The sequence below is a fragment of the Pectinophora gossypiella genome, chromosome 24 (assembly GCF_024362695.1).
Source record: "Pectinophora gossypiella chromosome 24, ilPecGoss1.1, whole genome shotgun sequence".
Lineage (NCBI taxonomy): Eukaryota > Metazoa > Arthropoda > Insecta > Lepidoptera > Gelechiidae > Pectinophora > Pectinophora gossypiella.
The window spans coordinates 4,039,959-4,055,581 of record NC_065427.1 but is presented as its reverse complement, the minus strand read 5'-3'; the positions used below and the strand labels follow the sequence as shown (position 1 = coordinate 4,055,581).

Sequence of the window (15,623 nt, the reverse complement as noted above, 5' to 3'; positions counted from 1 at the left end):
TTGTAAAACGAGAGTTTTTGTATGAAGTGTCTGGGGTTGGTTACTCGAGGAATCAGGCCAGCTAATGGAGTTCTTGATGGAAATACCATTTACCCCATTTAGTCTTATTGACGGGTTGATCGAGCTTCTTCAGATCATTCCTGAGGCTGTACTTATTGAAGTTGATGTTGTTCTCGAAGTATTCGTTCGGTTTCACCTCCAACTCCTCGTATTGCTTGTCCAGTTCCGACTTGTCCAGGATGTAGTCTGGGAATCCTGGAAATAGATAAATTGGTGTAAGAGCATACCTTTTTTGACGTGTCTTATCACACGATAAGAAGACCGAACTTTCTGTTAGACCAATGTGACAAGTGGTGAGCCTTATCGTCTGTAAATTCTGTAATGGTCGAGTCAACTGTGTTAGTGAAAACTGCACTTATGATAAATTTGCTTAATGGTGCAAGTACGGTACCAGGCATCGAACCGGCGCTCTCCATTTGAGAAGGAAGCCGGTGCACCACAAGACTATTCTTGTTGAACATTGTTAATTATATTTGTTTAACTGGTTATCTTCAAATTGTATTCTTTGGAAGCTTTAACCCTGCAAGAAACTCATCAAATAAGAAAATGGGCAATCCCTTACCAATCATATCAGTTATGGCATCAGCCTTGATTTCGGCAGCACCCCTCGTCTCCTCGTCCATCCAGTCCAAATTTCTCAGGTTCCTCTTGAAGGCATTCCGTATGTTGTCTATCATAATCTCTCCCTGCGTCTTCGCTTCCCCATGGAAAACTTCTCGGACGAACATTGCGCCGACTGCAAACCCTGGAAGTTGAGGTTTAGTTTAAATCAGACCCAAGACACTTCATACAAAGAACCTCGTTTTACACAGACACTACACATAGACATTATCCATCACGTGCAACTGTGTGTGTGACGTCTGAGGGCTGCCAATTACAATACCTAGTAGGTAGTACTACTTACGAAAGAAGCTTTTATAATCATCTCTACCACACAAATCTAGAAGACTATTTTGTTCGCCCGGGTTATTCATTCGTTTTAAAATTAACTTGTTGACAATCTAGCCGACAAGCGCGAGAGGCGACACAGAAGTGAGACGGCCGATTTACCACCTATACCATCTAATAACCCTCAACTACAATGCCAGTCGTGCGGCCGCTACTGTCGCTCTCGCATTGGACTTTACAGCCAATTTAAAAGCTGCCACAGAAACGCTGTTTGAATCATCTGATAAAGATGTAAAGGCCTGTGATGATTTTGTTTGCCCGGGTTATTCATTCGTTTTAAAATTAACTTGTTGACAATCTAGCCGACAAGCGCGAGAGGCGACACAGAAGTGAGACGGCCGATTTACCACCTATACCATCTAATAACCCTCAACTACAATGCCAGTCGTGCGGCCGCTACTGTCGCTCTCGCATTGGACTTTACAGCCAATTTAAAAGCTGCCACAGAAACGCTGTTTGAATCATCTGATAAAGATGTAAAGGCCTGTGATGATTTTGTTTGCCCGGGTTATTCATTCGTTTTAAAATTAACTTGTTGACAATCTAGCCGACAAGCGCGAGAGGCGACACAGAAGTGAGACGGCCGATTTACCACCTATACCATCTAATAACCCTCAACTACAATGCCAGTCGTGCGGCCGCTACTGTCGCTCTCGCATTGGACTTTACAGCCAATTTAAAAGCTGCCACAGAAACGCTGTTTGAATCATCTGATAAAGATGTAAAGGCCTGTGATGATTTTGTTTGCCCGGGTTATTCATTCGTTTTAAAATTAACTTGTTGACAATCATCCGTCCCTTTCCTTTTCGGCGGATAAGAAAATGACGCGTATAACTTAAAATAAAATTAGGAGGCTTCTGCAGGAATCGGGGCCACTATCTCCATTAAAAATTAGTTATATTAGTATAATTTATTTGTTTTTTGTACCAACTAGTGTAATAATATGATATATTACAGTTATTAATAGTGAGTGATTAATAGTGAGATTTTAGCTGCTAAGGAGTTAGTCTCAACAGACTAGATGTTGTTTTTTATGACGAATGTTGTGGTCACTTTTAATTGGCTTACACATGAATACTGTTTTACTTTGTTTAATTATGTCTTAACTAAATGTTATAACGTGCATAGCTGTAAGTGATCCATTAAATAAATAAATAAATAAAATATTACTTTAGCAGTCATCATCATCATCACCAGCCCATTATCGTCCCCACTGCTGGGGCACGGGTCTTCCCTATGGATGGATAGGGAGATCGGGTCTTAAACCACCACGCGGGCCCAGTGCGGATTGGTGGTTATTAACGACTGCTAATGCAGCCGGGACCAACGGCTTAACGTGCTCGAGAAGCACGGAGGAGCTCGAGATGAAAACTTGTTTTTGTGGTCACCCATCCTGTGACCGGCCTTTGCGAAAGTTGCTTTACTTCAACAATCGCAGACCGAGCGCGGTTACCGCTGCGCCACCGAGCTCCTCGAGCACTTTAGCAGTAACGGTATGTTATCCAAAATATAACTTACCAATAGCATTATTGGTGTCAGTAACACAATAACGCCAGGACTCCTCAGTGCCTTCAGATCCAAAGAGGGCCTTGCGCAGGATCTTCGTGGCGTCACGGAACGACTTAGACAGATAGGTGGACAGCGAGCGAGAAACCTGCCACATCATGTAGCTGGTCAGGATTCTGGAAAAAATAAAAATTAAAACTGTTTCAAATGCACAAGGATGATTTTTGTTCTTTTTATGGCTCCGAACCCCAAAACGTAAAACGGAACCCTCATAGCATAGAATAAGGATTAAGGAAAACTGTTATTTTGAAATGCATAAAGATGATTTTTGTTCTTTTTAGGGCTCCGAACCCCAAAACGTAAAACGGAACCCTCATAGCATAGAATAAGGATTAAGGAAAACTGTTATTTTGAAATGCATAAAGATGATTTTTGTTCTTTTTAGGGCTCCGAACCCCAAAACGTAAAACGGAACCCTCATAGCATAGAATACGGATTAAGGAAAACTGTTATTTTGAAATGCATAAGGATGATTTTTGTTCTTTTTAGGGCTCCGAACCTCAAAACTTACGGAACGCTTATAGCATAGAATAAGGAATAATACTACGTATAGAACGGCTACTCTCCGCTCTCCACCAGCGGCTGAGCTAGGTAAGATTCATCATATCCATCTTAGGACTTTGTATCAACACGTAAAACATAACATAAACAGCCTATATACGTCCCACTGCTTGGCACAGGCCTCCCCTCAATCAACCGGAGGGGGTATGGAGCATACTCCACGCTGCTCCAATGCAGGTTGGTGGAGGTGTTTTTACGGCTAATAGCCTTGACCAACGGCTTAACGTGCCAACAGACCAACAACAGTGGCTGTAAGTTTTCTTTGATGACTTATGGCTCTGCCCACCTCATTAGGGATTACGGTGAGCTAGTATGTCTGAATACTTACTTCTGATCGTCTTCGTTCTTGCTGTATTTTTTTAATACCTTGGTCAGATTCCTGAAGTAGTCTGGTGCGTATACGACGATTCTTTCGTCATCTGTTATCTGGAAAAAATATAAATCAATATCAGTATCAAGCGCAGCGTGGGCAGTCCCCCACCAAGGTGGACCGATGCCCTTGTGAAAGTCCCGGGAAAACGCTGGACAGCAGAGGATCGGTCATTGTGGCGAGCTATCTATCTATTCTACTTCTTCTATCGTGTGGGTTGTGAGGTGGATTACCAACCCCATCAAACCTGGTGTCAGGGTTATTATTGAACCGCTAAAAGCCCCTGACACGGCTCATGTAGCGACTACTAACTTGCACCAGTGATCATCTGACTTTCAGACAATCAGGCGATCAGCTCGTAATGTCGTAACCAAACTAGGTATCACAAAGTGATTTTCGTGATATGTCCCCACCGGGATTTGCACTCAGGTCCTCCGGATCGTGAGCCAAACGTTTAAACCACTGGACCACGGAGGCGTATCTATTCTACTAAAAAACATCAAACAAAATACTCACACTTCTGTTAACAAGCGTGAATGCATCATTAAAGAACAAAGTCCAATTCAGAAATGGCGCGATCTTCTGCCATTCTCTGATGGTGTATGGGTTATAGAGCCCCTCTTCATCCCTTCTGTCTTCCAAGGGAGTTGTAATATTGGCTAAGTCAGTTTCAAATTGTATGACTTTAGCCATCTGAGCCCTCGCTTCGGATTTATTAGCTCCGAGTAGAACACAGATTCTGGTCATGTAGTCTAGGTAGGCTTCTAGAACTTTCTTGTGAGCTGTCTTGTTGAGGTAGTAGTCTCGAGTTGGTAGGTTCAATCCGCCTTGGTCCAGCTGAAAGAGAACACATTTTACATAGAAATTACATTACACACTTATGAAAAAAGTCGAAACATCACCCAAGATGTTTTTTTCAACAAATTACATTTTTGAATTTGAATTTGGAACATCAAGAATACGAATAAGTATTGGAACAAAAGATGAATGTAATTTTACAATGAGTACATAAGGTTTTTAATTCATTTTATTACCAATGTTCCAAATTCAAATATCATTTCTCTCGTGTCTTGTTGAACACTTATTCGGAAATGTTTCAATTTTTTCGATGACAAGAATTTGGTAGTTTCCTAGCTCAAAGATAAATTATGAAATTCTGATTACTAAATAAAGACTGATGTAAAGGCGATAAAAAAAACGTTTTCTTTTTTTTATTTATTTTATTTATAAATTTTAAAATGTAATAATAAGGACGGCATTTTGTCACGTTTTTCTATGACGTCACAGGTTGGTTTTTCACACAAATTCCATTGTAATTTCGTGTTTTGACGTTTAGTAAAAAGTAACTGATTTGACTAGTTAGAAACTAGCCTATTATATTAGTGCTTAAAAGGTAAACTGTTCGAAGGAAACGGGGGCCCGGACGTTTGTATGAGACCGTGCGGCGAGTTTGTGTGTGTGAACGCGTCTATACAAACGTTACAAATTCCCGGCTCGGTGCCGCAATTGGGTACGTACCACTATGACGTGCTTTGAGGAATTCCGATCATCTTCCGTAACAGCCCAGTTGAAAAGCCCTCCCAAATTGTACCTGGAAAAAAAATAGACACTATCATACCACGTAAAGGCAGAAAGGACATTCTGCCCCCCGCACCAATTCGTGTCGGCGCAGAGCTAGATTTACCTCACCCCCCCACTCGGTTTACTTTTTAGTCTTGGTAAGCCGATGAGGAGTAAGGGAGAGCGCGGAATGTCTGTCTTACTCGCACTTACAAGAGGCACACGTTCAAAAGATTGTCAAAGTATTTTTGCGAGACTGTCCTTCGGTTGTTAGTTCTGGCTATTACCCGTAAAAAATATAAGTTTAAAAACTAAAACCTGACTACGGAAAAATCACGCTCTAAAAAAGTTTGAAACAAGAAAATATTTCTCTGAAATTCTTCCGAATAGTGATGTTTAGCAGATATGCCTTGGTAAACAAACTCTTAGGAAAGATTGGCATTCGTAATAAGCGGTTATTACGTCATATACAATTCCATCAAATCCTTACTTATTCTGAACATCCTGTAGTAACCGCTGAAGGTTCCACTTCGGTGGTTTCAAGGTGGAGCTGATGATGGTGGTATTCAGAAGGTGCCACCCGCCCAGCTCCCTGATAATCTTCACAAGGGGCTTCTCTCCTTGCTTCTCAATCGTCTCATTGGTGTCAATGCATGCGTCGTAGTAAATACGTGCCTTGGCTTCTGCGCTTGGTGGATTAGTGATGTTTACTTTTTCTGGAAAATACAAAATGAGAACGTTTAATGTTCACTGAACGGTTATTCAGTGAATGGTGCTAATTCCTGCAGACGCCATCTAATTTTATTTTAAGTTACTTACATCTTATCCGCTGAAAAAGAAAGGGACGTGTAATAATTCAAGCCAAAAGCAAGTGAGTTCTAGACATGGCAAATATCAAATTAAATTTGATCTTATCTAACTTTTCTAGTTAGCGTCAAGTTTTCGTAGCATTTTTGTATGACGCGCTTTATCTTCTGTTTTTTTTTTTTTTGACGTGACTTATTGTAGAATTGCCGCAGATGGCATTAACTACTTGGCCGGACAAATGGGGAGCGCTGAAGGCTTTCACCCGGTACAACGTTTAAGACAACAGACCAACTATACTTACTTACTTATACAATGGTGCTAATTCCTGTAAAAACCATCTAATTTTATTTTAAGTTATATCTGTCATTTTCTTATCCGCCGAAAAGGAAAGGAACGGGTAATCGACAAGCATAAAATTTATGGAACACACGTCAATTTTAAGCAGAAATCTAAAACAACCGTCTAAACTTTTTACATTGGCATAACCCGACAGTATTAAGTTGACAGCACACGTCAACCGGTTTGCATACCAGCGATACCTTTTTGATTCGCCCAGGTTATTCATTAATTTACTCATTCTTCCTAAAATTAAGAGCTGTCAAACATTCGTCCCTTTCCTTTTCGTTGGATAAGAAAATGACAGGTATAACTTAAAATAAGGAGGTGTCTGCACGAATGGGGGCCAATGAATATTTAAATTTAAAGTCATAACCGTTTATTTAAATTAGTTTTTTGTGTATTTAAAATATCTATTGTTATTTAAAAAAAAATTAAGACAGATTTATTAAAGATTATATTTAGCATGTTCCTTTAATTATAAATTATTTAATATTAATATTCACACGCTATTATAGTTGAGTGATGAACTTGTTTTGTTGTATATTTAAGAACTTTTGTACCACTCTAGAGCGAATAAATTTCATTCCTCAAAGTTTTCGTTACGATGTCACTAACACCCTGTGATCTAAATATATAAAAGGAGAAACTGACTGACTGACATATCAACGCACAGCCTAAACGGCTAAACGTAGGCACTTGAAATTTGGAAGGGACGTAGCTTAGGTACCGTAGAGGTGCACTAAGAAAGGAATTCTCGGAATTCCCACGGGAACGGGAATTAGCGGGAAAATCCTTTTGTATGAAAAATCTAAACCGCTTAAGTTAGACGCTTGAAATTTGGCATGCAGGTACCTTAGTTAACTTAAAGCTTAGTTGGAACAGGATATTTCAAAAATTCCCTCGGAAACGGGAGTTAGCGGGAAGAAACATTTGTATGAAAAAATCTAAACTGCATAAATTAGATGCTTGAAATTTGATTTGCACTCCCTCACACACAAAGATCTCTCTTTTATAACACGCCACGCGGACGAAGTCGCGGGCAAAAGCTAGTATAAGTATACACCCCGAATGGCTATAAGCCATTGTGTAAAAACGGAGGTAATACATACCCACCTCTACGAACGCAAATAAAAACGAATGTCAAACAACAAAGTATTATTGAAAAATTGGGAAGCAAACAGTTCTCGCGAAATATATTTAAACTCCAAATAGTGTGAAGCTAATTATATGCCCATACACGTATAATACCATTTTGGTAAAGGAATTCACAATGACGGTCTAACTCGACATAATAAGACCATAAGTGGGCGTCAAAACGTTAGATGTTTGCTGAAAAATACTGTATGGCCAATATTATGCTTTATTTTCCCGAAAATGTAATATTATAGGCACGAGTACTTAAAAAAAAACACTAAGTACTCAGAAACTAGTAAGTACACAAAGAAACGCTGAACTTGGTAGGTTACTGCATGGAACGGAACGTTATATTATTTTTGAAATCATAAAATGAAACGTAAATTTCACATTGATTATGTTTTGAAATGAACAAATAATGAAGAAATAAATCAGAATCTTATTAGAATGTCCCGAGAGAATAAAAATAATTATAGAGCCTTTGTCTCGTTTATTTATTTCCTAAATTAAATAAAAGTTTTTTCTCATTGGCATCTTGGCAATGGCCCAGTAACGTAGTTGATAAGCGCTATCTAACGAGTTCTTGGGAACTATTTTTTTTTTAATTCTAAAAAAGAAATCCTCCCATTTCGCGCTTATCATTATAGACTGAAGAATAAAAGTGATGGAACGGAAACTATTCGCCCCGCACCAATTCGCATCAGGCGCCAACCTCACCCCCTCTGGGTCTTACTTCAGTCTTAAATGGCCGTAAGCCGCTAAGGAGTAAGGGAGAGATCGCGTGTCTCGTGTCCCGCTTGCATTTACACGGTGTCGACTTCGTATTAGCAGTGGCCGCAAGTTGTCTTTGGCCGTATACAGAAAGCAAACTGGAAACATATAAGCGCTTACCAGCGCTCGACAGCGCTGGTGACCCGCGCAGGAAAATATATGAACGCGCGCGCATAATCACTGAACGGTGCCGACAAGTTCTGACAAGCGCTGCCATATAAATTTAATAAACAACTGCGACAACCTGCTTCCTTTGTGTAGAACGGACCACCGTTGTCAAGCGCCGGTAAGCGCTTATAAGTTTCCACCTTTCTTTCTGTATACGGCCTTTGAATATCTGACCATCCATCTATGTTTCTTGACTGTCAGAAAGATCTCTCGTACTTTATACGTGTAGATTCATTCATTTATTTAATGATTTCCACTCATGACTACACTAGATAGTTCGCCGTTATGTACATAAGTAATTCAATTATTCCAAATATATATAAAACATCGATAACAAATTGCTAATTCACAACTCCTTATACTCCAATTTGTAATGGTAAATACCAGTATCTTCAATGTACATTAGCACCCGATTGTCCGAAAGTAACAGGATTGTGCTTCAAAAATCACGTTAAGACGTTGTATTTTTTGACGTGACTTAGGGTGGTTAATAGACTAATCTCAGCTTCGAGACTGCCCTCAAGATCATGTCAATGTGACAGGTCTCATATAAAAACAGAGACTTGAGCATGATCTTGAAGGCAGTCTCAGCTGAGATTCGTTTATTAATACCACCTTTATTGTAGATTTGCCGCAACTGGCATTAACTATGGCCGGACAAATGGGGAGCGGTGAGGGCTCTCACCCGCTTAAGATCGAAATCAAACAGTCATGGCAGGAAAACTAAATTATAATATTACAGGGTGTTAGTGATATCGTAACGTAACGAACGACATTTTAGTTTTTTAATTATTTTCAATTCTTTACTTTTTCGATGGAAAATTCCACTTGATATTAACTCAGAATAATGAGCTGAATCCTCTCATTTCTCTCAACATTCGTTACGATGTCACTTACCCCTTACACCCCGTATTAGTACATACAGGTAGCCATACAAGTAGGTATGGGTGTTAGTGACACCGTAACGAACACTGAGAGGGATGATTCTGAGTTGATATCAAGTGGATTTCCTGTCGGAAAATTCATGAAAATGTTAGTTTTTTTTTAATTATTGTCAGTTCCATACTTTCGCTACGGAAAATTCCACTTGATATTAACTCAGAATCATGGTCTGAATCATCCCTCAAAGTTTTCGTTACGATGTCACTAACAGCCTGTATAACAGCTAGAATAAATAAAATTTTTAGGAAGTAAATTAGTTTCAAGGTGGTAATATCGACTGATAATTTATTATCTCTAAATAGCTAAATAAATAAAACGTCATACACCATCAGTCCTTTGTTTCACAAGTTCATAATTTACATTACAAATTGCAGAGCATAACAAGTTGTAAGACAAAGGAGGAAAAACTACGAAAACTTATGTCAAAACAAAATGAGTTAACATCATCATCACCAGCCCATTAACGTCCCCACTGCTGGGGCACGGGCCTTCCCTATGGATGGATAGGGAGATCGGGCCTTAAACCACCACGCGGGCCCATTGCGGATTGGTGGTTATTAACGACTGCTAATGCAGCCGGGGACCAACGGCTTAACGTGCCTTCCGAAGCACGGAGGAGCTCGAGATGAAAACTTTTTTTTGGTCACCCATCCTATGACCGGCCTTTGCGCAAGTTGCTTAACTTCAACAATCGCAGACCGAGCGCGTTTACCGCTGCGCCACCGAGCTCCTCATTTAGTTCCGAGTTAACATAATCAATCATACTTAAAAAGTTCTTGAAGTGCGCGCAAGGGCCCTATCTCACTAGGACTCCAAGATTTAAACAAACTGTATTATCATCTCCTTAGCGTTATCCCGTTTCTCAGTGTCCGCTGACCTAACCTGAATATTTGGCAGGTTTAGTTTTTTTTATAGATGTACGAAGCGGAGGAAGCAAGAGAAGTGTGTCAGTATCGAAGCAAATGGAATTCTATAGTCTCTGCTTGGGAAATAGTCGTGAGTTTATGTATGTATGTACGTAGTTTTTTTTATAGAATCGTCTGCCTGTCTGTGTATGTGTGTGTGTCTGTTATTTGATCCTATGTCCCAAGAGAGGATAAAATAAATAGAAAAAGGAGATTGCCTGTCTGACCATCCAACCTTGCAGGGAACACCAGCCCTAAGTCGAGGTTCGCGCCCAACAGGTCACCATCAGGCCTGTTGTGTTAAATTTAGTACCGGGTTTAGCACTCAGCGCTCCCCATTTGTCCGGCCAAGTAGTTAATGTCATTTGCGGTTCTACAATAAGTCACATCAAAAAAAGTGTCCTTTAAGGTTCAAACCGCTTACCAAGAGCATATCTAATAATGAGTTGATTCTGCAGTTCGATCTTGCTGAAGATGCCCCAGCTGGATTTCCCCTCGGGTATTGGGTTGTTTCTGATCCACCCTCCACATGCGAACTCGTAGAAGTCATCGCAAGGGTTCTGGGTCTCATCCAACGCTCTGATCACCTCACTCGCTGTGTAGATACAGGAGCTTGATAGGCAGACTGAGTCTTCTGAAAAGAGGTAGTTGAGTCCATATTTAATAAAATGTATATTACATAATTACAACAACATAACTTAGAATCGCGCCTGTATCTCCGAAGGGGTAGGCAAAGGTGTACAGTCTTGAGAAATATCATATACCCACTTTAGAACCATGTCGCACTATCATATTTGACGTTTAATGAGACTTACGGTTTAATTTGTCAAAAAAGTTAATGTGACATGGTTTCAAAGTGTATACATATTAATACTCGTGACCGTACAGTACACCCACTCCTTGACCATTGACCGGGCACCAATCCTGGAAAGACTTAACATTAACAACACGTCAATTTTAGGGAGAAATCTAAAACAACCCTCTAAAAATTGTACATCGGCCAGTAACCCGACAGAATTAAATTGACAGCACACGTCGAACGGGTTACCAGCGAGATACCTATTTGTTTTGCCCAGGTTATACATTCATTTATCAATCATGCTATCCTTTCCTTTCCGGCGGATAAGAAAAAGACAGGTATTAAGTAACTTAAAATTAGATGGTGGGCCCGATTCCTGCAGACACCGCCTAATTTTATTTTAAGTTATATCCGTCATTTTCATATCCGTCGAAAAGGAAAGGGACGGATGATTCACAGCTCTTAATTTTAGGAAGAATGAGTAAATGAATGAATAACCCGGGCGAATCAAAAAGGTACGTCGCTGGTATGCAATCCGTTTGACGTGCTGTCTACTTAACTCGTCCCTGACAAAGCATAAGGGCGTATCTCAGTTTTCCTAACTTTTCAGGAGAGCGTAAAAACTGTTTTTTTCTCCGAGTTCCTCAGGTTTTCAGTTCATAAAATCTAAAGTGATATAGATACAGTCATGAAATTTATAAGGTGGATAAAGGTTGAATTAAGGCATAGATTTATAGTTCTTACACTTCCGGAAAATGCATGGTTTCCTGAAAAAAAGGCCTGAAAGTCACTAACGCCCCTTTGTGGCGCCTCTCTTAATAGGTATGGAGAGTTGAATATGGGTGCAAGTGGAAAGTGTTACTAATTATCCTATATTTTAAATAAAACAAATTCATTACGAACGGCAAATTATTTATGTTTGATATCGAAAACACAATTTGTCATCATTTAAAAACACTTCAAAAATACGGAACGTAGGAACATAAGAAGTTAAAACGTGCGTGTGTGTGTGTACGCGTTTGTATGTATGTATGTGTTTGTTTGTATATAAAAGCGATTGCGTGTGTGTGTGTGTGTGTGTGTGTGTGTGTGTTTAAATGTACTTTCATGTGTAATATCGTGTACAAAAAAAAAAAAACAATAAAGATCTAAGATCTGTGCAATTAAGAAACAAAATATTCTTAAAACTAGAGATCAAAATTTCAGACAGACCTTAGCTACAATACATTATCTTATGTTATAAGTAGATATTATATGTTATACTTTTACTTATACATAAATTCCAGGACTGACCATTGAACTTGGCACCCATTTAGATCTCACTTCTTTTGTCGTTGAAGTCAACAACCAAGGCATTTATCATAATATTGAACTTGGCTCTCATATCACATTTATGTTTTTGAAAAAAAGAAAATTGCCAGTTTTTTATGTATTCCTTTGTATTCATCTAATTACCTATCTGCATACCAAATTTTAACTCTCTTGGTCATCTGAAACTGGGTTAGAGTTTTAATATATAGCTCGGTCAGTCAGTCAATGATAAAAATGAGTATTTTTGGACATTAATATCTAAATAACCGTTTCGAGATAAGCTTATGAAATTTAGAACACATATGTACCTCGCTTGTCTCTATATATGAGCCAAATTTGATACGTTTATGTGAAAAAGTTTTTGATTTATGAGGATGTCAAAAGTGGCTCCAAATAGTTCATGGTTGTTCACACGGTGTGGCTCGCCAGTTCTGTTTCTTGAACTTGGCTTGACACGCTACCGCGTGTCTAGATAGAGCATCGATGCTACGAGCTGAATACTTCATTCATTCAATCTGTGACTTCACATGATTGCGGTACATATACATCGTTTCCGTAGCCTATGTTGTGCAATTTTTTGGATCCATGCGTTGTACATTGTAGATCGTCTTCTTCGAAATGCACTTTGCAGAGAAGAACGGAGCATCCAAAACATGCATGCATGTTTTTTTCTGTTGTGATATCTAAGACTGGTTGTATGGTATTAGAAAAATTTGGGTTGTCTGTACGAAGCATTGCTGTGTCTTTTTCTATAGATTCAAGCCTGCTTAAATCACGTAAATCTTCATCGTCGAAATTAGTTAAGCTGGAAGTAATAAAACTGGCAATTGCCATCATACTGTCTGAGGTTTTTACTTCAGCTGTCGACAGTGCAATGAATGAAACAGAAAGATGGTTTATGTTGTCATAATCATTTTCATTATCTTCTTTATTAGAAGTCAAAGGATTACCTGAATTTTTACAACTTACCTGTGAGTTGGACATACGATGGAAAATTTTACTTGGAGGCACTTAAAAATCTATATATTTTGTTAATAACACCGGAAGATATTTACTTCATGCGGGTGCAAGTAAACAAATAAATGATAATGAAGTCACTGAGTAAGGGCGTATCTCAAGTTGAAGAAGTACGACATAATGGCGTATTTCAATTACGTCCTTTTGCATTGCCCTTTTTTTTCGTGATTTGAGATAAGCCCTTCCCTTAAATTCTTAAATACTGTGTTTAGAGCTACACCCTTTTGCGACGTTGTAGATCTCGTTTAGACGATCAAAATGGTATAAATAACTCATTTTTGCAAAAAACTGAGATACGCCCTTATGCGGTGTCAGGGACGAACTGTGTCGGGTTATTGACTGATGTAAAATTTTTAGACGATTGGTTTAGATTTGTGCTTAAAATTGACGTGTGTTCCATAAATTTTATGCTTGTCGATTACCCGTCCCTTTCCTTTTCGGCGGATAAGAAAATGACAGATATAACTTAAAATAAAATTAGATGGTATTTACAGGAATTAGCACCGGTGTCTACACGAATTAGCACCAATAATTATCTAAAAGAAACTTAAAACCAAAGTTCCATAAATACAGTGTCCAAAAAGTCATTAAGAACCATTTACCAGCTGAGCACCTCACCCTCAGTAAAATATTTATAATTTTTAAGAGTTTTATTTTTTATTTTATGGCAATTTTTTCAATCGCGCATGGTTTTTCTTATTTGTGTCTCTGCTCACCTAATTAGGGACGGGCGTGATTTTATCAATTCAAATATACTTTATTGCACAGAACTAAAAATATATATAATATATATTTATGTTTATATGATCCCAATATAAACATTTTCATGTAAAATGATGCCTTGTATAAGTTTGTTTTAGACGAGATAAAATCGATCGCAATGACAAAAAAATATCAGACCTCATGCAGTGCTAAGCTTATAATTCTACACAAACATTTTGCATTTACATTTTTTTTTTGCATTTATTTTTTACATTTTTTTTATACAAACCCTAAGTTACCAAACTCTACACGTTAGGAAAAATATGGGGCTTGCCTGTTCTGTTACTACAAGTACTATGTAACAGAATGGTTCAAAAAATCGGCGAAACGTTTCGAGAAAATGTAGGTAGTGCCCTGCCCTCGCGCTTCGCTTTGCTCGTCTTGGCGGAAGCACTACCGTACCCCAGAAATAAATGTATTTACTGAATGAGGCCCTTCTACTTGCTTCCCAAACTGAAGTACTTAATTTCATTTTAATTTAATATCCTTAATTCAAAATCCCTTTGAAACACAAATTGAAATTTGAATTTACGGTTTGGAAGCGATTGTCACATAATTGAAGTCTTCGAGCGATTGAAGTCTTGAAGCCAAATTATAATTGAAGTTTTCGATCGATTGAAGTATTGAGGCAGTTTCTTAGAAAATAATATTCTTTGTGGAAGTGGTTAGAAGATCAAGTTCGTACTTAACTATATAATCGTAGTATGCCTCGTACTGCTGTCTACTTTACGAAATATAACGGTCATTTCAAACACTGAATAGTGGACCATTCCCTGTCTAATGCTGACCTGTACAAGGTGTTAGTGACATCGTAACGAATACTACGGGGGATGATTCAAACCATGATTGTGAGTTAATATCAAGTCGAGTTTTCCGTCGCGTCGCAAAATTCATGTTTCTTTTTTAGTTTCTTTTTAAATTATTTTTAATTCTATACTTTTGCGGTGGAAAATTTCACTTTGTTCCACTTGATATCAACTCAGAATCGTGGTCTTTATCATCCCTCTCAATATTCGTTACGATGTCACTAACACCCCATGCAATTACATATTGAGGGGGATGATTCAGACCACGATTCTGAGTTGATATCAAGTGGAATCTCCTGTCGGAAAATTTATGAAAATTTTGGGGTTTGGCGGCTCAATAGTAACCCTGACACCAGGATTGATGAGGTTGGTAATCCACCTCACAACCCACACGATAGAAGAAGATTACGGGCGTGAATTTTATTTATGCCCGTACGTAAGTAGGTGCAATAATAGCTCATATTACAGAATAGGATTAGTCATGGGTATTATAATAATAATAGTGTAACAATTGGACCTTAGTGCTGACACTAAATCTAGGTATACTCAGTGATGTACGGGAATATTCTCACCATAAGTATATTCCCGGCAGTAAAAGGAGCTTCATATCTAGTCTTTGGGCAGATAGCGTCATACACACATAAACTCACGCCTGTTTCCCACCGGAAAAGCAGAGACTATAGAATTCCATTTGCATCGATCCTGAAATCCTGACACACTTCTCTCGCTTCCTCCACATTCATCAATCGCTTCATACACGCACGCGGGTTCTGAGTTGATAGTACTAAACCTTTCCT

General features: G+C 38.8%; 1 protein-coding gene across 3 annotated transcripts in view; it reads right to left on the bottom strand.

Annotated features, from left to right (window-relative positions):
• The window catches only part of LOC126377839 (endothelin-converting enzyme homolog), a 73,408-nt gene that overhangs the window by 3,204 nt on the left and 54,581 nt on the right, over window positions 1–15,623 (bottom strand). For all 3 annotated transcript variants that reach the window (XM_050025806.1, XM_050025805.1, XM_050025807.1), the window contains 8 exons: window positions 10,556–10,765; window positions 5,556–5,781; window positions 5,024–5,096; window positions 4,022–4,342; window positions 3,464–3,561; window positions 2,527–2,690; window positions 623–805; window positions 94–255 (listed from right to left, as the gene is read on the bottom strand). In XM_050025806.1, coding sequence (XP_049881763.1) covers window positions 94–255; window positions 623–805; window positions 2,527–2,690; window positions 3,464–3,561; window positions 4,022–4,342; window positions 5,024–5,096; window positions 5,556–5,781; window positions 10,556–10,765 — 1,437 coding nt within the window. The remainder of the gene's footprint in view (window positions 1–93; window positions 256–622; window positions 806–2,526; window positions 2,691–3,463; window positions 3,562–4,021; window positions 4,343–5,023; window positions 5,097–5,555; window positions 5,782–10,555; window positions 10,766–15,623) is intronic.